The sequence below is a fragment of the Sinocyclocheilus rhinocerous genome, unplaced genomic scaffold (genome assembly GCF_001515625.1).
Source record: "Sinocyclocheilus rhinocerous isolate Xijiao unplaced genomic scaffold, SAMN03320098_v1.1 scaffold549, whole genome shotgun sequence".
NCBI classification, from domain to species: Eukaryota; Metazoa; Chordata; class Actinopteri; order Cypriniformes; family Cyprinidae; genus Sinocyclocheilus; species Sinocyclocheilus rhinocerous.
In genome coordinates, this window is record NW_015664999.1 from 236,734 (window position 1) to 261,896 (window position 25,163).

The window sequence follows — 25,163 nt, forward strand, 5'->3', positions numbered from 1 at the left end:
GGAGATCAGTATCCTAAATTTCAATGCCACTGCTTAGTCCATTTTGAAGTTATCCTAACAGGAGTAAGGGCATATTTCATAAATTAATTTATTTAAGCATATTTCATAAATTAATTCTATTCTGAAGAACAGTATAAAAAAACTTAAATGTGATTTGAAAAAGAACTCAAATTAGAGAAAACTTACAGATACCTCCAAATTATTGGTGTTAATCTAATTTCTAATTAATAATGCTAATTTCCTTAATTATATGACAAACCCTATTTAATTGGCAGCATTCCTGAGTAAATACAGCTGGATAAAACAAAAACTGTCTCTGTCTTTGTGTGTGTGTGTGTGTGTGTGTGTGTATAATACACACTTATTTTGTGTATATGTTCACATTTGTGTGGGAAGTGGTAGAGAAAAATTTTTTTCACAGTCCTTTTCCATGCATATATTTTTTTTCCACGAGTCAATATAAATCTGCATGGTAGAAATTTATTGACAATGGTGCAAATCTTTAAATATCACATTACAGAAGTTAACAATCCAACATAATTTCCTTGATGAATACACTTTAGTTACTTCATATACAAATGTCTTATCAAACTGTAGTCAAACATTTCAATATATGATGCATTTATTCATCATACAGTATCACTGCGTACAGAAATTTTGCATAACCTGGCTGTTTTTAAATTTTATTTTTTTATTTTTTTTGGTGTCTTTTATCTTTGGGATTAGAGTAATCTATGATGTTGGTCCAGGTATTTATTCAAGTTTATAAGAAAGCAAATCAAATATCTACATCTTTGAAACAACCAATAAAGAGCATATTTTACCATTTGATTTTCAGATCACTCACAGCTCTGCCATTTTAACTTAACATGCACACTGAGAGAAGCAGAGCACAGCATTTCCACTCTAACACATCTCAGGTCTCTTCTTGGCTGCCCGACAGCGGAGAACTTTGAGGAAACTGTCAATTTTGTGGGAGTCCCTGCGGAAACAGGACAGCAGGAAATGGAAGTTGACAAGTCGAGAAGTTTTATCCTGGCCAAGGCTGTTGGTGTAAAAAGGGAGAGAGGACAGGTTGTCTGAAGATGAGCCCATCTGTAGAGAAGAAAACATGGACAGGGACAATGTATAAACCAACCCTGCTTAAAAATATTTCTTTCAGTATTTTGAATTACTCCATATTGCCCTCTTACAATCAACATTCACAATATATGTACTGTGAGCTGTTCTTTTAAAGCGCAATCACCTTGTGAAAGACGTGCTCCAGACCTGCTCCCAGGCTGTTGATGTTGTCCTGCAGCTCTTTGGTCTTGCTGTTAATGGTGTTGCGTTCTGGATGTGCCAGGCTGGACGCCTCAGAGGAGAGAAGGGCGAGGGGATCGGACCACGCCAGCAGCAGAGACCGAGCCAAAGACAGCAACTCATCCTCCTGCACAAACAATCAGATAAAACTTCATTCACTACTGGTCTGTTTTTCCTGTAACTACAAATGTGGGAGATGTTTGTCACTTCACATTAAAAGTTCAGCCCTCAAAAAAATGTAAATACATGTTGTTCCAAGTCCATAAGACTTTCGAACCAATGAGGTTACACACAAGCATATTTGTGATTCTGCAAGAACCAGTGAGATTTGTCACAGAGGCAAGTACAGTTGAGCTCATATGTATTATGTTTAATGTGCTCTAGCTCTATGTATGTGTTTTGAGTATTGTTCATATGTGAATAAAAACCTAAATTAAATCTGTTCATCATGTAAAGCGATGACGTCTCTTCAGAGGACTTGGATTAAACAGCTCGATTTATATGGATTTCTTTTTCAATGTCTTTATGAAATTTTTGAAGCATCAAAGTTTTGGTGGAATGGACTTTCAATGGAAGGACAGAAAGCTCTCATGCTTCATTAAAAATATCTTCTTTTTTTGTTTTGAAGATCAATTAAAGTCTTGTGGGTTTGATCAATGGTGAGTAAATGACAGAATTTTCATTTTTGTGTGAAATATGCAGAAAATAGGTTGGATTGAGACTGAATGAAAAAAAAAAACATGAGAACTTCAAATATTTGCAAGCTTTATAAAGTATTTATAGTATATATAGATACATTTACATCATATGGTATCATGTTTTTGTATTTATGTATTTTTGTATATTTTGTTTTATATAAAATATAATAGTTATAACAACAATTTAGTAATATATATTTTTTTTTACAATAAAAATGATTATGTATATTTTTATTTAAATTATGCTGTATAATATATAATATTTGTAATTATAAAAATGTTCAAATCGAATAACAGAATAATAAAAAAGCTGGAATACACTTTTAGAAATAAAGGTACGAAGTACGAAATCTGTCACGGGGGCGGTACCTTTTCATATTGGTACCTTAAAGGTACATATTAGTACCTAAAGTGTCGATATTAGTGCATGAAAGATACAAAAGTGTATACCTTTTGAAAATAAACTGCCCCAGTGACAGCTTTCATACCTTTTTTTTCTGAGAGTGTAGGAGAAAGAATTTTTGCATTTGAGAGAGATGAAGATGGATGAGTTAAAATTACTTACCGGTATTTTCAAGGCTTGGTCTTTGTCATTGGGAATCTGAAGAGAGGAAGTGTGGCACATCGATGGACGAGGCATCATTACCCTACCAACAGGAGGAAAGTGAGAATCCTGTGGATGAAAGCAAGGTTAATATCTAACAACCAATCAAATCCATGAAATAAATATCTGTTTGGATAATACTGAAGTCACATATTGCAAATAACCCAGTGATTGTGCATATAACACCACATAAACACATGTTTACAAGGGTGTTTGGTACTGACCAGGTCATTGGTGAGAGAAGTGCTGAGAGAGTGCAGTTTGTCTGAAAGTTGAGAGGCTCGCTCCAGTAAATCATTCAGACCGACACCATTGATGGAGACAAACGCACACATCAGAACAGTCACTGAAAAGCAACAAGAAAAAGAAACTGTTCAAAAATAACAGTATGGTAATCTGAAGTGAACAGAAAACAGAAAAGGGGATGTAACGAGGAATGGAGGAGAGGTAAAGTGTAAAATGTGGCAGGGAAAGGTTAGTCTGAGAAAGATATAAGGTTTGCTTACCTGCAAAGTATAGTCTAGATCCTTGAGTCATTTTAACTGTTTTCTTTATTCTCTTGCTTGAATCTTTGCAGTCTGATTTCCTCTCTTGAGCTCTCTGTCATTTTCTTCCCATTATATAGGCCTGCACTTCTTGGTCCTCTCATTTGCATATGCAATGAGTCTTGCACTCCAGGTGTATTAGTTAAATCCTGAAACTAATGAAAAACATTGATGTGAGGGTTTGGCTGATCAATATTTATAAGCTATTTAAGTAGATACAGGATACAAGAGCGCAAACATCAGATGATCAGATGATGTACCAGGTAAATAAATAGAAATCATAATTTTTTTCGTTTGAATTACTTTTGAATATAGAGATGATATTTGTGACGTTAGATGATTTGTGTGCCTATACTGTTTTTTTCTAAAAGTGTGTTTTTGTGTGATGCTATTATTTTAGGACCTTCAGGGTGTCTGAATGAAAAACTACTAACTAACTACTACTAACTACTAACACTATAGCTTGCTTTCTAATCTTTTTGTATTCTATCTGTTTTCTTTTTATTTATTATACTATTAAAGTTGATTCTAATAGACTGCACCACTATCAGAATCAGAAAGAGCTTTATTGCCAATTAAGGGGACATTTGTCTTGGAGACAGGAGCTTACAGTGCAGAAAAAAGGTACAGACAATTTAAGGCAATAAAGTGAAATATAACACTAATAATAATAATAAATAATAATAATAACTATATGGTAATAAAAAACAGAGAGGAAAAAATACCAGTAGACAGAATTATGAATGTGCAAATGTGCTATTTACAGATGTACAGTTTTGAGAAGTTATTTAGGGGTTGATTTTCCTAGCTCTTTTCTTCACAATGGAGGTTGTGTACCCATTCACTCAGCCACATGCCATTTAAAGAAAGTCTACACATGAGAGACCCTTCCCCCAGCAATGAGGAAACACTCATTTGTCATGTCCTGCTGTGAACTGAGAGCTTTTTAACCCTTTTTCTTTCTTTTCTTTTCGTTCCTTGTTTATTTATGTCTGAATGTGCTGGTTGAGCCCAATTCTTACGAAAGTTTCTTGTTCCCTTCATTTTTCTGACTTAATTGTTAGTTACAGTGTGTGACCTTACAGGGCCTTGAAATAGCAGGCCTTTAGCATTTTGTGTAATAGTGTTAATTCATTAATGGAGTCATTCATTCTTACTAAAATTAACCATGGATTTATTGTAGCCTATAGTAAAAGTGTAGTAACCATGTTTTTTTGTTGTTGTTGTTTTTTGCCGTATTGATTACCATTTGTATAACCACAGTTTTATTACAAATACCATGGTTAAACTATGGTTAGTGCAGCAAAACCATGGTTAAATTGTGGTTACCATGGTTTAACTAGTAACCATGTTCTTGTTTTTGGTTTTGTATATAGTAAAACCATGGTTAAGTTTTGTAAGGGTTCATTCATTAATTCTGCTACCTCAAATTGGCTTTAGTCTTTCCAGAACTGCTCATATATTTTGGGAACTTTTAAATTTCACATATAGGCTATTTCAGGGAACCTATACATTGTAAAATTAAATTTGACCAACTCCTAAAACCTCTGTTAATAATAGATCCCCGCTGCTATAACATACGTATTTAAAGACGACTAATCTCATTACAGCGAGAATAGTAGTGTATTCCCACTTGTCTGCTGTATTAGGGCGTTTCTCCTCCCTCAAGACTCCAGGAGAAGGAGCCTGGATCCAGTAGCTACTTAATGCGCGTTCCAGTTCAAAAATATTCATTTTGTTTTTCAGGTAAATCTTGCCAGATCCTTCCGGACTGCAGACCCAGGTATAAGTAATTGGTTGACATTTTATGCTAATTTAATTAACCGCACTTTAGCTCGTTGACAGCAGTGTAAATGCATATGGATGTGGGTTGATTGTTTAGAGAACATGACGTTCTTCTAGTCGGAAGGTCGCCGTTAAATAGCCCCGTGGTTTTCAGATGCGCGTGCAGCTTTCAGTCGTTTCTTCCTTCAGGTTTTGCTTAGCCAAGTATGCTTGCATGCAGACAGGTATGCTTAGCCAAGCTCAACTTTCTTTAGAAAGTAACTAACAACTATGCTTTTGTTGTAGTTAAATGTATCCATTTGCTCACGGACCTAATCGATAGGCTACGTTTTATAAGTAGCCTAATACAAAGATAGGTAAACTTCACGAATTTGACTTTAATGATAGGCTACAGGCATTTTAGCCTTGATAATAATTTTGTTTATTCAGAGAACATAATGCAATAATCATTTAAAAATATATACAAAACACACACTTCAATAAAACTGCAATAAAGAGGTTACAAATTATTCTAATAAATATTTTGTCAAACTTACACACAGCCTAGTTCTCATATTTTGTCCCGCGGAATTTCAATTTTTTGTTATAGGCCTACATCCAACCCTAACTGCGTGCATAAATGTCATTTAGACTTTACGAAATTAGTTATTAACCGCCTTTGAAAGGATTAGATAGATTGCTTTTTAAAGTTATGTTTCTGATTTATAGTCTACGACTTTGTGAAGGGGTAAAACTGTTTGAACAGAATAGATGAGGGGGCGGTGAGCAATGATTGAATCTTATCTGCCGTCGAATGAATAAGTATGTTGTAACATCTTGGTTTTTTATTCAGTTTTCTCTCGAAAACCTAAATGTATATAGGTTACTATATTAAAACCTGTATTAAGTGACCACTATTGTGAATATTGGTTCAAATGTGACCCCCTCAATGTCTCTGGTTAATCATTCTGGCAGCAAAACTGTTGAAAGCCAAATTGGTTTCTTGATTTAGCTTATAGCTAGTCAGGTTGGTCTGAACACCATATAGCTGGTCAGGCTGGGAGACCAACTTGTTGACCAACTAAACTAAACCTGCTGAAGGATGGCATATTAATTAAAATTTAAAATGTATTCATATAGAAATAGTATTTTAATTACCTATATATGATATCCATTAAGATCATTTGGGTTTAGTGAATGTAGTGCACAACTCACAATAAAAAATAAAGTTTAAAGGGAAAGTTATATGTGATGAGCTCTAAAGTGGCTGGTGGTGATGCTTTGAACTGTTTAAAAATATTCACTCATGAAAATGTATTCATTTTTAATTCATTAATTAATCTGCTACTTCTAAATAGTGTACACAAATGTAAATATGGGGGAAGTAAGCCTTTGTTTTCATTTTAAAGGCAGAAGTTCAAGAAAGACAAGAAGGTTGTAAAATGTGTTAATTTAAATGTTTTCATTTAACCATTTTATGTTTATATATTTCGATTTTATTTATTTTGTATTTATTCTAGTTTACACACTGGCTGTAGTTACTTAAATCTTTAAGAAAACAATAAAAAAGGAAATTGGATGTAATTTAAATGATACTGCTTTTATATGAAAATAAATATTAACAAAGAAAAAAAAAAGTGTAAAGTGGTGCACGTCATGAAACCATGTTGTCATTAGGGGGCGTCCATGCACAATCCATGATATAACACAAGAAGTAGTGCAGCTTTTCTGTGTTGAATGCAAGTTAAGTTTCTCTGCATACTTTCCATTGTCTCAGTACACTTCATTATACACTGTTGGTTTAGGTGCAGAAAGAAGCACAATTACTTGCTTTTTGCATTTGAAGCACCATACTTTTAAAATGCTTTTTTTTTTTTTGGTGCTGAGTAAGGTTGAACCCGCTTGATCTCTTGCTCGTGTACATATGTGCCCTCTCACGTTCGGTTCCCACCTCCTTCCTCCCCCCGTGTACTATGTACACTCCCCCTCCCTCTTGCCAACTCTAACTCTCCATTCTCTCTTTTTCTCCTGCACATATAACCACAGGAGCGCACGGAGCAGGCACACATACACTCACTCCAACGCCATAGAACCATGTCAGACTCAGAGACTGCAGCTCCTGCCGAGACCCCTGTCCCAGCACCCTGTGTGGCCATCAAGGCAGATTTAGACAAATGGTAAGTAGCAGTCTGGAGTAGCAGTCATGTATGGTCCATAATACCGGTCCGTTGCATCTCTGTATGGACCGAATGACAATTTGTTAAATTCTTATGCTCCAAAATGTAGATTTATTTCTACATAAATTTATTGTAGCTCTTAATTAGTTAGAATCATGCTGGGATTGGTGATATTCAGTAGAATTATGTTACGCAATGTAAATTGTGCATCATGATGGTGATCCAAAATGGAGGTAAGGAAGGACCTTCCGTCAAATGTGAGGTGGAAGGTTTGCGCAGAGGGATTCTGTATTTTTAATAAGATGTAACTTGATTACGTTTTTTGAGTTTTGTAAATGGTTTGATTGGTGTCAGTTTGATCTGAGTTGGCAGCATCATTGGGGCCGCTCATTAAGAGCATTCTGGGGTTTTTCTTCAACTTCAGTTCTTCCTCACGGCTGATTGGCTGTTGGGAATGTGTCTACATCGTGCTTTTCCTCTCGCTCATTCTGCCATCCCTGATTTCCTCTCCCAGTCTTCACCATTTCTGTTCCTGCTACCTCCCTGGCCTCACTTTGCCATGTTTGAGTTTTGACCACTTAAATGAGAGGGAATCACTGATGATGGCGGATGAACCTTTTCTCCGTTTTTTCCTGCCCTCCCACTAATAGGTTTTGCTGGTTTTATATCCTGCAAATGAAGGAGATTGTGCCCAGTGGCCAGTGATGAACATTCATTCAATATGCTGTCTTCCCTTCTATGTAGGTTTTAATTGTGTTCCTTCTTGACCATTGACACTAGCCATTGCTCAAACTGCATTTTGACCCTAATCCCCACACCCACCCAAAAAAATGTAGTTTGGCTGCTTTTGGTGTTTGTAGTGTTGACAGGCCTGGGCAGCATGAGAAACAGATAAGCTTGCACATACCCTGACCTTTGGTGTGCAAGGACCAGATAGGGGAAAGGTGTGTGGGGTGAGAATTTGGTTGAATAATGTGTCACTGGTTCATCTGAAGCACTGGCCATCACGGTCACCTTCATTTACAGCAGTGTTTCTCAACTCCAGTCCCTGAGACCCACCTCCCAGGATGTTTTAGACGTCTCCATATTAACACACCAAGAAGATGATGAGATGAATCAGGTGTTTTAATTAGTGAGACATCTAAAACATTCAGGTAGGTGGGTCCGTAGGTCTGGAGTTACGAAATACTGCTTCACAGAATATAAAAACAAACAAAATCCACTAATCCAAAAAGGATTGGTGGGAGGGCAGGGAAAATGGAGAAACAGGTGCATCTGTGAACATGAATAATTTCCTCTCATATGAGCAACCACCGCTCAAAAATGACAAAGCAAGACTGGGGGGCTGCAGGGACAGACATGGCGAAGACTGGCGGGAAAAAGATGGAATGGCAGAACTGTTAACAGTTAAAACACTATTAGCAGGTCAGTTTGTCATTGACCTTTTTGTAATCACTTTGACCAGCAACTTGCATGTGTTGCTGACTAGCTGAATGTTTAACCTTACAGAAGGCCGACCTTTAAGTAACGTACACCACACTGGTATTTATAGTGCCGTCGTACATGGTACTGCATAGATGTGTGTGTCTGTCATCCATTATACAGTGTGACATGTAATATTCACTGGATCACTTTACACCTGGTCTAAGTATGTCACAGTGGCCATTTTGTCTATTTTTTTTGTCATGCTGCTTCACAAACAGGAATTCATCATGGGCTTTAAAACCAGAAGAGGATTAATGTTACAGGTTCAACCCTAGAATCCAGCAGTTATTCAATGAGAGGATGCATCTGGTTGCTAGTTGTGGAACATGTGTAAAATCTCTTTTTACTGCTTTCTGGCAATGTGAATCTGTGAGCTTATGACCTTGAGATGTCCTCCACTTTTTAGAGTCTCAAAGTCTGTGACTAAACATTAGCCACAGAGTTAACATACAGCCATTTTGTCCTATAGGGTGTCCTTTCAGGAATGTTAATGCAAATTACAATTTAATCTTTTCCACTTTAAGCAGATTTTTTCCTCTCATTTGTGTTAGCATGCCTGCTCTTGTAGTGGTTGGAATGCATTATTAGAAACTCCCCTCAGGGTAAACAGTGTTACTTAATCTATCAATAAACAAAAGCATCTGGTTTATCAACATGGGATAGCTTTGTTATAGGAGCTCCATGTGGAAATAAATCAGTTCCATATGGATTCAGTATTTATTGATTCCAATTGAATTATTCTTAAGGTCAAGTAAAATTATTTCCTGTTTGTTGTGTTTAAGATCAGAGCACTCCTGAGCCGTGCCCTTTTTCGTTTTGCATTATATATGTGGAGGACTGGCCATCTTGTGAATTATTCAGTCTAAATTTGGGGAAGGTGACCATCCCCTTCCCATTTGCCTGTTGCTTTTTGCTATCATTTTAATTTTACACCTCCAAGACTGACAGATTTCAATATTTGACTGGCAAATAACCATGGTTTGGTTCATTTAATGCACATTTGAAGCACATTTTAAGATCAATTTATCTATATCTTTAAAAAGATAGTTCAGCCAAAAATGAAAATTCTGTCATCATTTAATCACACTCATGTCATTACAAACCGTTTCTTCTGCAGAACACAAAAGATAATATAGGGAAGAATGTTGGTAACCAACCAGTTTTGACTTCCAAAAGAAACAAAAAAGAAAGCCCTTTCTCAAAACATTTTCTTTTATATTCCAGAGAAGAAAGAAAGGCATACAATTTGGAAACAAGATGAGAGTGAGTAAGTGATTACAGAATGTTCATGTTTAGGCGAACTATCCCTTTAACACTAGCTTTTAAATTGACTGTGCTTTTGCCGCCAGTTTTATACCACATACTATAGAGTGTTTCAACATTTGTCTCCCAAATCAAAAGATCTTTAAACACAGCCATGTTCTGGTTCATTTGATGCAGTTTTCCAGGAGTTTAACACATTTTAAAAATCCATTTATCTGTAAAAATAGATTTTAAATTGATCATTCTTCCAGACCAAAACATGGGAGGTTTTCCAGATGACTTGAAACTGTTTTGTGATCACTAATTATTGGTTGTTGAGGATAAGGACATAATCTAGCGCTAATTGTTTTTGTCCAGTAGAAGAATCTAGTATTAGTATTACTGTCCAGTAGAAGAATCTAGTATTAGTATTATAATGGCTGCCTATGAAGAGGAAATGCCCTTGGCTAGTGAAATCCCCCCATACATTCTTACACCTACGTCATGTGGCTCATCAGATCCAGTCTGCATAAGGCGCTTTATGTTTACATTAACCAGCTGTGTGTTACATCACCGCTCACTGAGAAAAGAGAGAAAGAGAGGAAGAGCACGCTTAAGTCACCATGCGAGATGCAGCAGATGATCTGTGGGGAGGGAGAGACTAAAATAATTTTCTATGCAGGGGAGGGACTCTTTTCCTCATAAGTCACGACATCTCCCTCTTTTAGCAGTATGTCTCTTTTCCATTACCTGCTTGCTTTGTCACGTGATTCTAGGGCTCTATCTTTCACTCGTTCAGCTGAATTATCCACTGCCCTCTTTTTGCATCTCTTCCCCCCATTTGCGCTGTCATTCCAACCCTCGTTTTCATTTCATCACTCTAATGCAGTGTGGCAGTGTCTGCCATTGTTTGGTGTAGAGAGGCTCAAATAATCTCACTCGCACAAATGCATACCGTCTCATTCAGTCCCAGCAGAATCCGGCCTATTGTGAGTACACATTTTATATGACTTTGCAAAAACTAAAGACACAACCAAAATTATGTAATGTCTTTACAGTGTGTGGTACAGAAACTTCATGAAGTCTTGTGTGCTTCAGAGGGACAAATCTGCATTTTTGTGTTGTATATGGGATATGTTGATGTGAATCAGCAGTGTATATGTGTGCTGGAGTAATGACTGTGTTTCCTGTGTGCTACAGTGTAAAGGAGAATGGTGAGGAAGCGTGTAAGGAGCTAATGGAGGCGTTTGCCGCCTGTGTGAAGAGCAACGCTGAGGCGTCATGAGGAGCTTAGCATGCAGGAAAAGTAATGCACAATTCACTTGCTTTATTCCCTTTTACTTGATCAGACAAGTATTTTATTCACGTCAGTTCAGCATTTGCATCATGTACTTTGTTTTATTTTCTAAATGTGAATATGGCTGACTGGTCAGGGCTGCGTTTCCCAAAACCTTCTTAATGCTACGTCGTTCTTAAGTTGTACCTTAACCTGTACCTTATCGTTAATACGTGTTTCCTGAAACATTCTTAGTTAAGTATACCTTCTGTAAGTCATACTTTCGTAAGGTTGGTCTGGACCACTCTTAACTATACCTTATCACTTTTGACAGTTCGCAGTTCTTTACATCTCATTTTATACGAATATAATAGTTGTGCAAAATCAAAGATGATGCCGTCCGCAGAGCCATATAGTGTATATGTCCACTAAAACTTTAGAATCGCCGGCACGGCAGCAAATTCAGCAGCTTTTAGATCTTGTTGGTCCAATTTTGTCGACACATATTCAGCTGCTGGCGGCTCTTTCTCTCTTTTTCTCCGCAATAGTACTAGCTGTTGATTATATGTTTCTCCTGTTGCGTTTTTATTGAGTCATCCAATAACAGAAATGAGTGATTTACACCAATATGTTATGCGGCTGCTGGGCAGTCAACCCTGGTTGTGGAGTAAATGAAGACACTATGGAAAATATATTATGAGAATATAAATGACCCTTTCAAAGGCCAGTGAAGGCATACTGCCAGTTAGTTATATGCATGATAGGTTTGGGCATGAGGTTGCGGGTTCACGCACTCATTTCGAAATTATATAAAATATCCAGTGTTGGATTTAGTTTGCAATTTGGATTATTTTTATAAGATCCAATGAGTCCTGATAAATACAATTTGAACTGAAGTGCTTCTTGTTGGAAAGCACTCTTACCAGAATATTTTTCTGTTGGACTTGTGTAGGCCTAAGTTTTTTCTTTCTTTCTTTCTTTTTCTTTTTTTTGTTAGAAGATGTTAATTTATTAAGCAGTGTCTCATGTAGGTTTTTTTCCTTTGTATTTTATGTGGTGACCACTGGGAGGTGCTCTGGGAATATAATTTTCTTTTTTGGTTTTCTTCCCTGACATGATGTATGTTGCAAAGCGAAAGTAAAAGTTTCATGCAAGTTCTTTGCATTCTAACAGGAAAAGGTTCCGTGTCTTTATTTAAAATCAACACTTCTTTTATAAAGAACACTGCTTTCTCACATAACGCAGTGAAGCAGATTGTGCATAGAACGAATAATCGATTCTCGAGCCATCGATATCAACCAATTCAGCACCACCGCCATGGACAGCACCTGGTAACGTCGCACGTAAGAAGGTATATCTTAAGCAGCCTCCTAAGGTATAGTTCGGGGAACACGCCTAGAAATGGTACAGCTTTAGTTAAGGCATACCTTTGGAGACTTCGTAGCGCGCTAAGAGACAACGTTATCGGGAAACACAGCCCAGTATTTCACATAAGATTGGTATAGTCTAATAATTTAGGATGCACAGATATAAAAAAATATTATAGATAGCAAAAAAAAACAAAAAACATTATTTCCATGTTATGGGTGAGAACCAATAAATGGCTGATATTTATTAAATAAATCACAACAAATTTAAATTAATTGTTTTAAATGTATCACGTGAAGGCAACGGAACATTACAATGTACAGCATGAAAATGGATGTTTTGAGATTAGCTGAAGATTAAATTGAACTGTTTTAATAAAATTATGTTGTCAAAGATCACCTCTTCTGCCCCTTGGCTATCTGATGTTCTCCGTGAGCATCATTCTAAGCTCAGAGCTGTCACTTTCTATTATATTTTAATTCTACATTATCTACATTTATCTTCTTTTTTTTATAAAAAAAATATATATTTATATTTTTCTATTCTATTTTTTCTATTCTATCTACTTGTTTTTCTTTGTGTGTGTGTGTGTGTGTGTTTGTGTGTGTGTATAATATATATATATATATACACCTTGCTACGTGTACTGCGTTAGTCTAACCGAGACTTGTCATTTGCACTTATATATTGTTGCTCTTTTGTTAGTTTTGACTGCTTTTATTTATCTCATTTGTAAGTCGCTTTGGATAAAAGCGTCTGCTAAATGAATAAATGTAAATGTAAATGTAAAGATAAGTGAATGAGTACTGTATCATAGCAAATGTAATCTAAATGTAATGGGGGAAATAAGCATGCAAAAATAAATATCCAACATAGACTATAATGTTAAATTATATTTATTTTAAAATAATACAATATTATTTAAATTTCACTGTAAAAATTTGAGCCAACTTCACTTTTTTTAATTCACTGCCTTAAAATTCTGTTAACTTGACAATTAATTTCTTGTTGAAATTTATTTTAGATTGTAGTCAACCGTTACTTCATTTGACTTAAGTATTATTAACTAATCCAGTCAACAAATGTTTGTTATTGTAACAAGTGAAACCAAGTCAACTGGAAAAAACATTTGTTTTAATATTCCTAACATTAGTGTCACAGTTTCTGTTAGTTTGGACTTTGTTTTAAGTTTCTGTCCTTTCAGTTTGAGTGGTTGCTTATTATTGTCTGTACCACACGTTCTGCTGTTTGTGGATGAGCTGTTCTTCAGTGTTTGTGGAATAAATACCCAATTTGGATTTGCCGCCTTCGGGCCCCTTTACTACAATCTCGCTGCACCGTGACTGTTGATTAGCTGTTAATTTAACTGTTTAAACCTAAGCACATTTGTTATGCTCCCTTTGTTTTAAGGTTGTCTTGTGTTAACTTCATGATCAAGACAACTTTTTTCATTATCATTTGAAATGTATGATTTTTGATTCTCTGTATTTCTGTTTGTTTTCAGGGGTTTACTGCACTGAGTCCTCCACCTTCCCAGCATTCCCTGCAGCTCGTGGCACTGGACTAAATGATGGGGTTTGGGGCAGCAGAGACCCCCCCCCCCGTGAACCTCAAATGGATTTCTCCAACCAGTTTGCTGTATGCAAAATAGGCAAAATTTTTGTACCCATGCAGTGAGTGATAGAAATTAAAATTATTAAAAAGTGTAAAATGTGAAACCTGAAATGTAATAAAAAATAGGCTATATAAAACTTATTACCATATTATTTTTTTCTGACTTGAATTAGTTACTTGTCATAATATCAAATGCCCAATTCGGGAAAAGTTTTCCAGTTACACTTAAGCCCTGCTTTATCACATTTCCAGGCGTTTCCAGGCCTTCTGCCTCTTCCCTGCTGAGGACATATTTCGGTTGTCATAAATAAGACTCCAAGAAAATAAAGGGAGGAGGGTGCGCTGTTACTTGGAGGTCTGCCAGACGGGTAGGAATATGGGATAACTTGGTATGGAAGGTCACTGAATGCGTTTGACCTTGAGAAGCATCATGTGAGGGATAATAGCAAAGTGCTGACTTGCATGTCCAGGTGAATCTGCAGGAATCACCGCTGTCTGCTGATCTCCGTCAGATAACACAATTAGAAATCCTGAATTTTGTTAGCAGATGACACCTTTAAAAAAAAAAAAAAATGTAATCTTGTAATTACTCAATGTACATAATATAGGCACTTTAACACAATATATGAACAGTTACTGCCTCACTTGCAAAAGATAGGCCAATAAAGAGCTCAAAGAGCTTGAACAATGCCCCCTGCTGTCTGGACTAAGACCGCCTGATACAGATTGGACTAGAAGATACTCCCAACATTTCGCTATGCCAAATGTTTTTGGGTGAGATCAAGAAATAAAACCCCCCAAATAAATGCGCATTATGTTGGGAAAATTTTTCACCAACTTCTTGCCTGCAGAACACGCCCTATGTCTATGTCTCTACTGCCACCTTGTGTTCACACATTGAACTGCATGGATGGTGCTTTAATTGTAGCAATAGAAAGTATGCAAAAAGTGCATTTCTTTACATTTACATTTCTTTTTTTCTTCTCTGCTATAGCTTGTCCCCTCTAATCTACATTTTTTTTAAACAAACTACGAAAACTGTTGGATCTGTAAATCGCTTTGGATAAGAGTCTGCTAAATGCATACATGTAAATATAAAAATACTGAAAACCACTGTGCAAAAACACAACTATCAGAGATGGATATTCCTGCAAGGTTGTGGTTGTATTTTTAAAAAATGTTAAAAAAAGAAAAGAAAATACAATGTAGATAAGGCAGCTAGTCCATAAATATTATGATAACAAATTATCAGAAAATATTTAATAAAAAAAATGGAGGGAGGGGGGGTCGCGTAAGGGAGGGGACGCAAGCTGCGCAGAACCCGGATGCTGATGCTGCTCGTGTCGGATGGGGAGAAGGAATACAGGGAGAGTGAACGCTAGAAACCAGAGAAAGGCCCCACTGACAGAGGGACTGCTATCCTTGCGGTCACAAGGCAACCGAAGCGAACGGATTAAAGTCAGGCGGTTTCAAGCGACTGTAACGCAAACTCGAAAGAATGACTCCACGCGCGGTAGCCGAGGCGACGGGAGGAGAGCGCGAGAAGATGCTGTGATGTGCACATAGCCAGCGCGAGCGTGCGGGAGGAAGGGAGGGGGAGAGGAGGCTCCTACGCTAGTTAGAAGATGCTTGTATTTTGACCAGCAATGTGTTCCGTACGAATAAAGCAAGGGATTTCTGCGCAAACACTGCAGCTTACAAAAGCGCAATGTACACTTGGCACGCGCCCGGTGGATTAATTGGCGGATTCATGTGACGGAAGACACCGAGGCTTTCTTTCGCGAAAGGGTGACTGTTTTCTCCCGTACAATTCTCCCATATTTCCGGATGTGAGGCCTGGAAGATACCAGTAGTTTATATCAGGCACGTCGGGACGCTCATCCTTTACATCCAAACATTTATTAAAATAAAACGAAACACTTTGAAGAGTCAGTGACAAAAGAAAGATTCACTTAATCTTAGACAGAATAATACGTATAAATTGTCACAAACCGGATGTGCGGTTCTTTCTCAGAATAGATGTGGCCAAGTTTTTAATAAATAGGTCACTTGCAGTTTGGCAACAACGGGAGTCTATATGAATATAGTTTTAAAGAAAAGATACCGGCGAAAACAAACTAATGACTGAACCAGGCTGCCTATTATTCCTGTTATCTTTACCTGTCTTCTATATTCATAATCATTTTGGTGTCATTCACAGCTATTATCTGATGTAGTCATATAGTAGCCTATCGGCCCAGATTTAATCGTGTCCCCTCATCATTCATCCAACAGCAGCCACAGGCCGTTTAAATCGCAATAACAGCTGAAGTTTGGCGTATAGGCTCGGCTGGACAAGCAACTCTTGTTTATTTTTGATATTTTCGAACGGAAAATGTTACCGATCCATTTCCACGAACTTTAAGGAGACGGCAGATGTTTGGGAGTAGGCCACGGCACTGACAGCACGCCTCAGCATCCCTGTGTCATCGCTCACCGTCTGTGATGTCTGTACGGCGGAGCTATTACGTGAGCAGGACAGGCACCGGTGGATACATTGTGAAAATACACTGATTTACCCGCTTATATTGTGACACAAAAGCTCTGTCGAACGAAATGTCCAGTAAGGAGTTGTCGGGGAGTCAGGCAGCTCAGTATGTCGGGCCCTACCGACTGGAAAAGACGCTGGGGAAGGGCCAGACAGGTAAGAGCATTTCCTCTTTGGGATATTAGCACTCAGTTAATGCATTGGAATAAATTCTGCTCTACTTCGCGCGTCTCATTAAAGAATTAATCTGTTGAAAGGTTGATGTGCAGGGGTGTTTCAGCTGATGAAATGTAATGAGGCACGGAGGCAAGTGACAGGCCAGTGTTTGAGGGAGGAAGATTATTTTTCATCTTTCTGGCGTTTTATTTTTGAGTCATGAGTGGCAGTGATTCATTCGTGCTGTTTCAAAGCCTGAATTTGATTGCAATCTGTTTTTTTTTTAAATGTATATTTATGTTTATATTTGTTATAAAATAGTGACTATCAATTTCAATACCCTAACGATGCTAGTACTTGTCCTAGGCATATCTATTCAGTTATTCCAGGTTGCTAGTTACTTGTACTTACACTTTTGCTATTGCATTAGAGACAGACATATATTCCATTGTTACTTGTAACAAATCGCACAATTTGCCACTGAATTCTAAAGGAAACTGTGGTTCAACTTTTCAATTACCATTGTAGCTGGAACTAGTTTTACTAGTAACTGTTCAATAGATTCTAGTCCTGATTAGTTATTTCAATAGTTAGTATATCTATTCTAGTAGTTTTGCTAGTGCTCATTTATTTGATATTGGTGCATATTTATGGGAAACTAGAAACTTCCCCAACTGTTGTAACATTTCTTTTCTCACTAGATATTAAATTTTTACCGTGTTGTTGGTAATGACTAGTCAGTTACTTTAGTTCAATGAAACAAGTAACAACTTAAATACATACAAGATTTGCAACAAATTGCAATTTATTACCAGTAACTATGAAACAGGTAAAGCAACTAGTAAAGAAATTAGTATAAGTAATATACTAATGTAAAATGTTACTAGTAAAATTGAAAATGATTCCAATCTCTATTAGATTACTAGTTATTAACAAAGGTACTAGTCATTGTAAACCTGGATACTAGTTAGTTTTAAGGTATAACAATTGCTTGTCCCCGATCTGTTCTAAACGCAAAGGCCAGACAGATCCTGTTTGTCAGTACATTGTAAATAGGATATGAATGTGCACAAGAGTGATATAGATCTACATACATTAGGAAGTAGACTGTTTTTTGGCAAGTAAAAGAGGGTGTCCATTAACGATTTATGTGACTGTCTATATGAGCAGTATGTACTGGTGTTTTTAGGATTTTTTTTTTTTGGAGTGTGCATAATTCATAGTGTTTTTGTTAGTGCTGCTTTTTTTCCAAGTGTAATAGTTTGGAAATGGGAATTGATTACTTAAAATTGTGCAGTCTGAAAGTTGCAGCCATATGTTTATGGCTACTTTTATGGCTAGCTTCATAAGCTACTTTTCCGTTTTTACAAGTGCATCTCGTCTAGATTTTAATGTTGTCCACTTTTAAAATGCTTCTATGAAGAATGACCATCTGTGTTCCTCTTGCAGGTCTGGTGAAGTTAGGAATTCATTGTATCACAGGACAGAAGGTGGCCATAAAGATAGTTAACAGAGAAAAGCTATCAGAGTCTGTTCTTATGAAAGTAAGTTTTGCATACAATGAATTTACAACAGAAATGTCTAAAAGTTCTAGTTTTTCTCAGTCACCTCCTGCTTACGCAGCATTTTTTTATTTACAGTAACTCTTCAATAACACAGCAGCTGCATAACTCCAACTGCTTTATTAACCACAGTATTTGCTGCATCTGCCCTAATGTTCTGTGTAAACAAATGCAAGACTCTCCCTGCTAAGTCATTTTTGTCCATGTCTACTGTTGATTGTCAGACTCTTGTTAATATATTGACTATATTAGTTCACTTCTAATTGAAAGTGATCATCTTTGCTTGGTTATTTCCTTCATCAAAGTTGTTCCTTTTCCCTATTCAGCTCTCATTCAATGTTCCTCGCTCTCCCCGTTTCTGCAGGTGGAGAGAGAGATAGCTATTCTTAAACTAATTAACAGAGAAAAGCTATCAGAGTCTGTTCTTATGAAAGTAAGTTTTGCATACAATGAATTTACAACAGAAATGTCTAAAAGTTCTAGTTTTTCTCAGTCACCTCCTGCTTACGCAGCATTTTTTTATTTACAGTAACTCTTCAATAACACAGCAGCTGCATAACTCCAACTGCTTTATTAACCACAGTATTTGCTGCATCTGCCCTAATGTTCTGTGTAAACAAATGCAAGACTCTCCCTGCTAAGTCATTTTTGTCCATGTCTACTGTTGATTGTCAGACTCTTGTTAATCTATTGACTATATTGGTTCACTTTTAATTGAGAGTGATCATCTTTGCTTGGTTATTTCCTACATCAAGGTTGCTCCTTTTCCCTATTGAACTCTCATTCAGTGTTCCTCGCTCTCCCCGTTTCTGCAGGTGGAGAGAGAGATAGCTATTCTTAAACTAATAGAGCACCCTCATGTCCTAAAACTGTATGATGTGTACGAGAATAACAAATATCTGTAAGTACTGCTGTTTCTCCACACATCTGAAGCATGTATGGCCTTGTCTTGTCTTGTCTTGTCTTGTCTTGGCTTGTCTTGTCTTGTCCAGACTTACATCCTGCATTCTTTAGAGGTGTGCTTGTGTGTACCATTTCATGTGTATCTATCTCTGTGCATTTGTTTCATAAATGTCTTTCTCATTCTCTCAGGTATCTAGTGCTGGAACATGTATCTGGTGGGGAGCTATTTGACTACCTGGTAAAGAAAGGCAGACTGACGCCAAAAGAGGCTCGAAAGTTCTTCAGACAAATCATATCTGCTCTGGACTTCTGTCACAGTCACTCTATATGGTAAATGTCTGTTTTTACCTTTTTATTTAATGTGCTGCACACACTGATTCCTTTACGTGCATATTTTTTTTTTCCAATATTTCTGCGACTTTAGGAATATGAGGATGTGTGTTGAGATGAAAATGTGTGGCCAAGTTAAGAAGGCAGAGCTGACTTGCATTATTTCAATATATGGGTTACTTTATATGTACACAGATACACTACTGTTCAAAAATTTGGGGTCAGTAAGATTGTTTTTTTTGTTTTGTTTTTTTAAAGAAATTAATACTTTTATTCAGTAAGGGTGCATTAAATTGATAAAACGACATTTATAATGTTATACAATATGTCTATTTCAAATAAATACTGTTCTTTTGAACTTTCTATTCATCAAAGAATCCTGAAAAATGTATAATGGTTTACACAAAAATATTAAGCAGCACAACTGTTTTCAACGTTGATAAGAAATGCTTCTTGAGCAGCAAATCAGCATATTTGAATGATTTCTGAAGGATCATGTGACACTGAAGACTGGAGTAATGACTGCTGAAAATTCAGCTTTACCATCACAGGAATAAATTTTATTTTTAAAATATATTCAAATAGACAACAGTTACTTTAAATGGTAATAATATTACTGTTTTACTGTATTTTTGATCAAATAAATGCAGCCTTGGTGAGCATATTAAGAGACTTCTTTCAAAAACATTTAACAAATCTTACCAACCCCAAACTTTTTTCTTTTTTTTTGCATATTGAACGTATGTTGAATGTTGAAAAAATAAAAAACAAATAAAGCAAGTATATGTATTACAAAACTTTGTGATTTATTCTTGTTACATGTACTGCAGATTATGCTACACAAAAAATCTCTTTCTCAGACCTTTCCCAAAGGTCTTTCTCACTCTGTAAAATAATTGTGGTTTCAGATACTTCAGGAAAAATATTACAATATACAAAAGTATATTACAATGTTGTCATTGCATTTTTTTTTCCAGCCACAGAGATCTTAAGCCTGAAAACCTCCTGCTTGATGAGAAGAATAATATCAGGATTGCTGACTTTGGCATGGCCTCCCTACAGGTTGGGGACAGTCTGCTGGAGACCAGCTGTGGGTCAGTAGTTTGTGTTTGTGTGCTTTTAATACTGTATTAATGATGATGAAGTATTAATGCTCTATATTATGTATCTGCAGATCACCCCATTATGCATGTCCTGAGGTCATCAGGGTAAGGACGAAGCTCTAAGAGCAAAAGCACCATATGTTTTAACATATAAGTCTCATAGGTTCATATTTTACAAAACAACCAGTGCTTATCTGTACTTAGTGTTTTGTTTTTTTTATTCACAGGGAGAGAAATACGATGGACGTCGGGCAGATGTATGGAGCTGTGGGGTTATTCTCTTTGCTCTGCTGGTGGTGAGAAGCTTGCTGCATCTTATATTTGTAATTTCCAACATTTTCCCCATATTTAATACCTTCCTTACATGCCTTATTAAAACTGTCAGTGGCTGGAAAATAAATGTTTTATGTCTCAAAATTGCCATTGATTGTAGGGATAATGCAGGCTTTATGCTCTTGGTTGCACTCAGAAATGTGTGTGAATTGTAACATTTCACCTCACAGGGAGCGTTGCCCTTTGACCATGATAACCTACGTCAGCTGTTGGAGAAGGTGAAGAGTGGGGTATTTCACATGCCTCACTTCATTCCTCCAGACTGCCAGGCTCTCCTCCGTGGCATGATTGAGGTTAACCCTGAGAAACGCTTCACGGTATGCAACACAAAACTCAATGCACCTATATAGAAATTGCATATACACTACCGTTCAAAGTGTTGAGGTTGGTAAGAGACTGCATTTATTTGACCAATAATACAGTAAAAACAGTTATAAATTTGAAATAATCTTAGAATTTGAAATAATTGTTTTCTATTATGAACATTATATATATATCTTTAACACTTTTTATCACTTTATCAATTTAATGCATCCTTGCTGAATAAAAGTATTAATTTCTTAGTGTATTGCCAAGGAATGTTTATGATAATTCTTGATTTTTTTCTTTTCTCAGTTGGAAGAAATACAAAAGCAGCCCTGGTATCAGTAAGTATCATGTGAGGTACCGTGAACAGTTCAGAAAAGATAATTATTTACTGACTCTCATGCCATTTCAAACCTGTATGCTGTTATTTTTTTCCATGGAACACAAAAGGAGAATTTGAAAAATATTCGAGTGGCACTTTTTCATACATCAACAGTTTTATAGTGTGTCTGTCAAGCTCCAAAATGTTCTGTGCAACAGTCAGACTGAATGTTGCTTTTAAATAAAAATCTTGCCATCCAGTCTAGCATTCAGCCAAATATTGCGTCAGGTTGCATGTCAATGAAATCATCAAATGTCATGGGTTCTCAAACATCTCATGATCAAACGTCATTGACATGATGGCTTGTGTCATATGTACACAGTACGAGCAGAAATAACAACATAAACTTGGGTCTGCTCTTTACACAAAGCTGTATGTCACCTGAAGATCTGGAATATAGCCTTTTCTTTGTCTTTTTTTGGAACTTGACAGTCAAGGTCACTATGCAGTGCAAAAATTCTCCTTCTGTGTTACACAAAACTATTCAATTAAAAGTGAATTTTATTTTTTATGTTGTATGTAATGCCCACATGTGCACTCCACATTGATTTGCTTGTGTGTCTGTGTGTCTTTCTGTCTCAGAGGGGGCAGGAACGAGCCGTGTCCAGTCGTAATGTGACTTGCTCATGAAGAGTACACAGTCGATGTTTGTGTTACAGTGGGTGTATGTTTGTGGTTGTGGTTGTGTGATCAGATCCTCCCCGTAAGCGGGTGGACTCGCCCATGTTGACCCGTCATGGGCGTTGTCGGCCAGAGAGAAAGAGTCTGGAGGTACTGAGTGTGACAGAGCAGGGCTCTCCGACACCTCCCCGCAGAGCACTGGATACCTCTGCACATAGCCAGAGGTACATCTTAGCCTGTAATTCAGAAAAGAATAGTGCACAAACTCAAGATTTCAAGGATTTGTACTTCAAACAAGATACAACTGACCTTAAAAGGATAGTTCACTCAAAAAATGATTTTACTCACTCCAATCATGTATGACTTACTTTCTTCAGTAAAACCCAAAAGAAGATATTTTGAAGAATGCTTTTGTCAATACAATGAAAGTCAGTTCTGACTTGCATCTCTCCCTTCCCAGAGAAAACCAGGAGAAGTTGATCTACTATCTTCTGTTGGACAGAAAGGAGCGCTACCCTAGTTATGAAGATGAACATCTTCCACCCAGAAATGATGTTGGTGAGTGAGCTTTTGCAGTTCAGGCCTGTGTGTGTTGCTGTCATGTTCAAAGCTAGTCACAGAACACCATGAGAATAGTTGGTAACCTAGAAAGCACGCTGGTGCTTTAGGCCTGAAAGTAAGCCAGTTTCATTTAAGAGCTCTAAGGCAAACATCAGTGATTTGTAAATGTAACATATTGAGGGCTTGTTCCCCAAAATAAACAGATCAAGACCAGACCAGGACTAAAAAGAGACTTCAAGGTGGAGAATCATCATCATTAAGAGGTTGACAGGGAAGTCGTAGCATGTGGTTGTTAGGGCAGCGTAGCGAGTATGAGAGCAGGTGCTGCAGGTTGGATCAGAAATGGACTTCCTAATGTATACAGAACAAATGAATGAAAAGTTGTCAGTCTGGCACCGATGCTGACATGATTTTTGACATTTTCCATTTACTTGCATACATTTTGTTTATTAAGAGGCTTATTATTTGAAAGGCATGTCTCTCCCTTATAGGGCTATACAATTAATTGAAATAAAAATGTAAATAATCAAAATAAATGTGCTTATCAAAAAAATCTAAAAGTCGTGCACTGAGAACAACAACATTTTGTTACATTGTTACATTCATGTAATTGTAATCATTACAAGCAGTTTTCCAGCAAAATAAAGGCTTGAAAGTTTAACATGTGAAAGTAAAGAAATTAGGATGGAAATATATTACCATTGAAATACATTGAAATAATTACTATTGTAATGTAAAAAAGCTAATAATAATAATAATACGAATTTATGAATGTAAAGTGGACTGAGACACTAAACTGAAGTGGACTAAAGAGATTTGAGTCCCCTTTAAGTTTCAGGTACAATGTGAAAATGAAAAGAACTGAACTTTTATTTATTTATTTAATTAATTAATTAATTTAACTGAAAGAGTTCTGAGTTGGTTCTTTATATGAGTGTGGGCCAAACATTAATTTGGAGAAAAAAGGCATAACTCATAATTTAGTAGTTTTTTACACTTTATTTCTATGTAAATCTAAGCTGCAACAAATTGTCGGATGTTAAATGTTTATCGTATTGCAGTGCAAATCTTACAGAATCTTGCCAAAATATGAGAAAATAATTGCAATCCGATTTTTTGACCAAATCATGCAACCCTAATACGTTACTGTCCATCATTTCACTGTCATGCCATGATTCATCTCTCATGCAGCACGTTGTATCCAGGTAAAATTAACCCTGTTGCTTAGAAGCTTTCTGACTCTTATCAACACATTGAAAGGGACTACTTTTTCAGCTTCTATGCTAATTTCTCTGCTAACACTGTAATACAGATAATCACTGCTGCATTGCATTGTATATTTGTATTTACCTTCATCTGAAAGTCAAGCTTAATATACCACATGTGCCTTCTGTTCAACTTCAAGTGCCTTCCAAAAAAATGCAGATAAAAAAGTGGGTAAATTCACTAATGAATTGCACAACTTCTGTGTGATATGGCAATTTTAGCACAAAAATGTGTTTTTACCATGCAGTATTGTGCATTTAACCATGCTCTCTTGTGCATTTATTTTTTTCTATGTAAACTAGACTCGTTATAGATGCACCTTATTCACAAAAAAGCTGTTTGCCTCTCATAATTTAATTGAAAAGAGCTGTTTGTGCGCATGTTCTATTGATCATTAATCATGGCAACAGTGAATGGCGTTTTACATGGTACACGGCAGGTTTTTTTCTGATGTGTACAAAAAGGAAGTGCTTATACTAGTGAGTGAAAATATTTCATCAGGGATAATTACTGTATGAATATTGCATTTTTGTTGTATGTAAGTGAAAGATAATAAAGCAAAATTATAAAAAATTTAAATGACATGTATGTTACGTTTAGGCGTCATTGAGCTCACGAAAATCAGCAACACGGAGTATTATATCTTCTTCCTTGTTATTTTTTGACCCTGTAAAAGCTAAGGAACGGTCGTGATTATACTAAATTTTGATTGATCAATGACACGCATTAGTTGAAAAAAAACAACAACTTTTTAATCTTCCACAGTATGCACCGCTAGTAGTTGTGCATGACAAAGTACCTGGACTCTTGTGAACGCAAGCCGACACTGGTCCCATCTCTCAGATTCAAAATGAACTTGCAATTGCTGCGTACCATGTAAAATGTTCTTAATTCATCAAACGATGACCAAATGATCAAAGAATATGTCCAGAACCACAGTGTAGAGCAGGGTTCCTCAATTAGTTTTCGCCGAGGGCCGAATTCTGCCAACAATACCAAGCCAAGGGCCACTGACCTATATATATATATATATATATA

General features: G+C 36.6%; 2 protein-coding genes and 1 long non-coding RNA gene across 3 annotated transcripts in view; 2 read left to right on the forward strand and 1 right to left on the reverse strand.

The window, feature by feature from the left end:
- Positions 1-844: 844 nt before the first annotated feature.
- On the reverse strand, positions 845-3,141 carry prl (prolactin). Its single transcript, XM_016541647.1, has 5 exons — positions 3,111-3,141; positions 2,829-2,950; positions 2,566-2,673; positions 1,247-1,429; positions 845-1,095 (listed from the first exon to the last, which is right to left on the reverse strand). The coding sequence occupies exons 1-5, from the start codon at positions 3,139-3,141 to the stop codon at positions 907-909; spliced, it is 633 nt and encodes a 210-aa protein (XP_016397133.1). The 3' UTR covers positions 845-906.
- Positions 3,142-4,798: 1,657 nt separating this feature from the next.
- LOC107730778 (uncharacterized) lies at positions 4,799-14,109 on the forward strand. The gene is made up of 4 exons (XR_001638715.1): positions 4,799-4,932; positions 6,960-7,090; positions 11,018-11,123; positions 13,966-14,109. It is a non-coding gene; the product is annotated as an uncharacterized LOC107730778 (long non-coding RNA).
- Positions 14,110-15,188: 1,079 nt separating this feature from the next.
- Positions 15,189-25,163, forward strand: part of LOC107730725 (serine/threonine-protein kinase BRSK1-like) — a 16,349-nt gene continuing 6,374 nt past the window's right edge. The window contains exons 1-11 of the mRNA XM_016541622.1: positions 15,189-16,758; positions 18,208-18,302; positions 19,136-19,221; positions 19,413-19,553; positions 20,531-20,647; positions 20,728-20,761; positions 20,884-20,952; positions 21,160-21,306; positions 21,605-21,636; positions 22,260-22,279; positions 22,372-22,522. Of these exons, the coding sequence (XP_016397108.1) occupies positions 16,671-16,758; positions 18,208-18,302; positions 19,136-19,221; positions 19,413-19,553; positions 20,531-20,647; positions 20,728-20,761; positions 20,884-20,952; positions 21,160-21,306; positions 21,605-21,636; positions 22,260-22,279; positions 22,372-22,522 (980 nt within the window). The 5' untranslated portion in view covers positions 15,189-16,670. The remainder of the gene's footprint in view (positions 16,759-18,207; positions 18,303-19,135; positions 19,222-19,412; positions 19,554-20,530; positions 20,648-20,727; positions 20,762-20,883; positions 20,953-21,159; positions 21,307-21,604; positions 21,637-22,259; positions 22,280-22,371; positions 22,523-25,163) is intronic.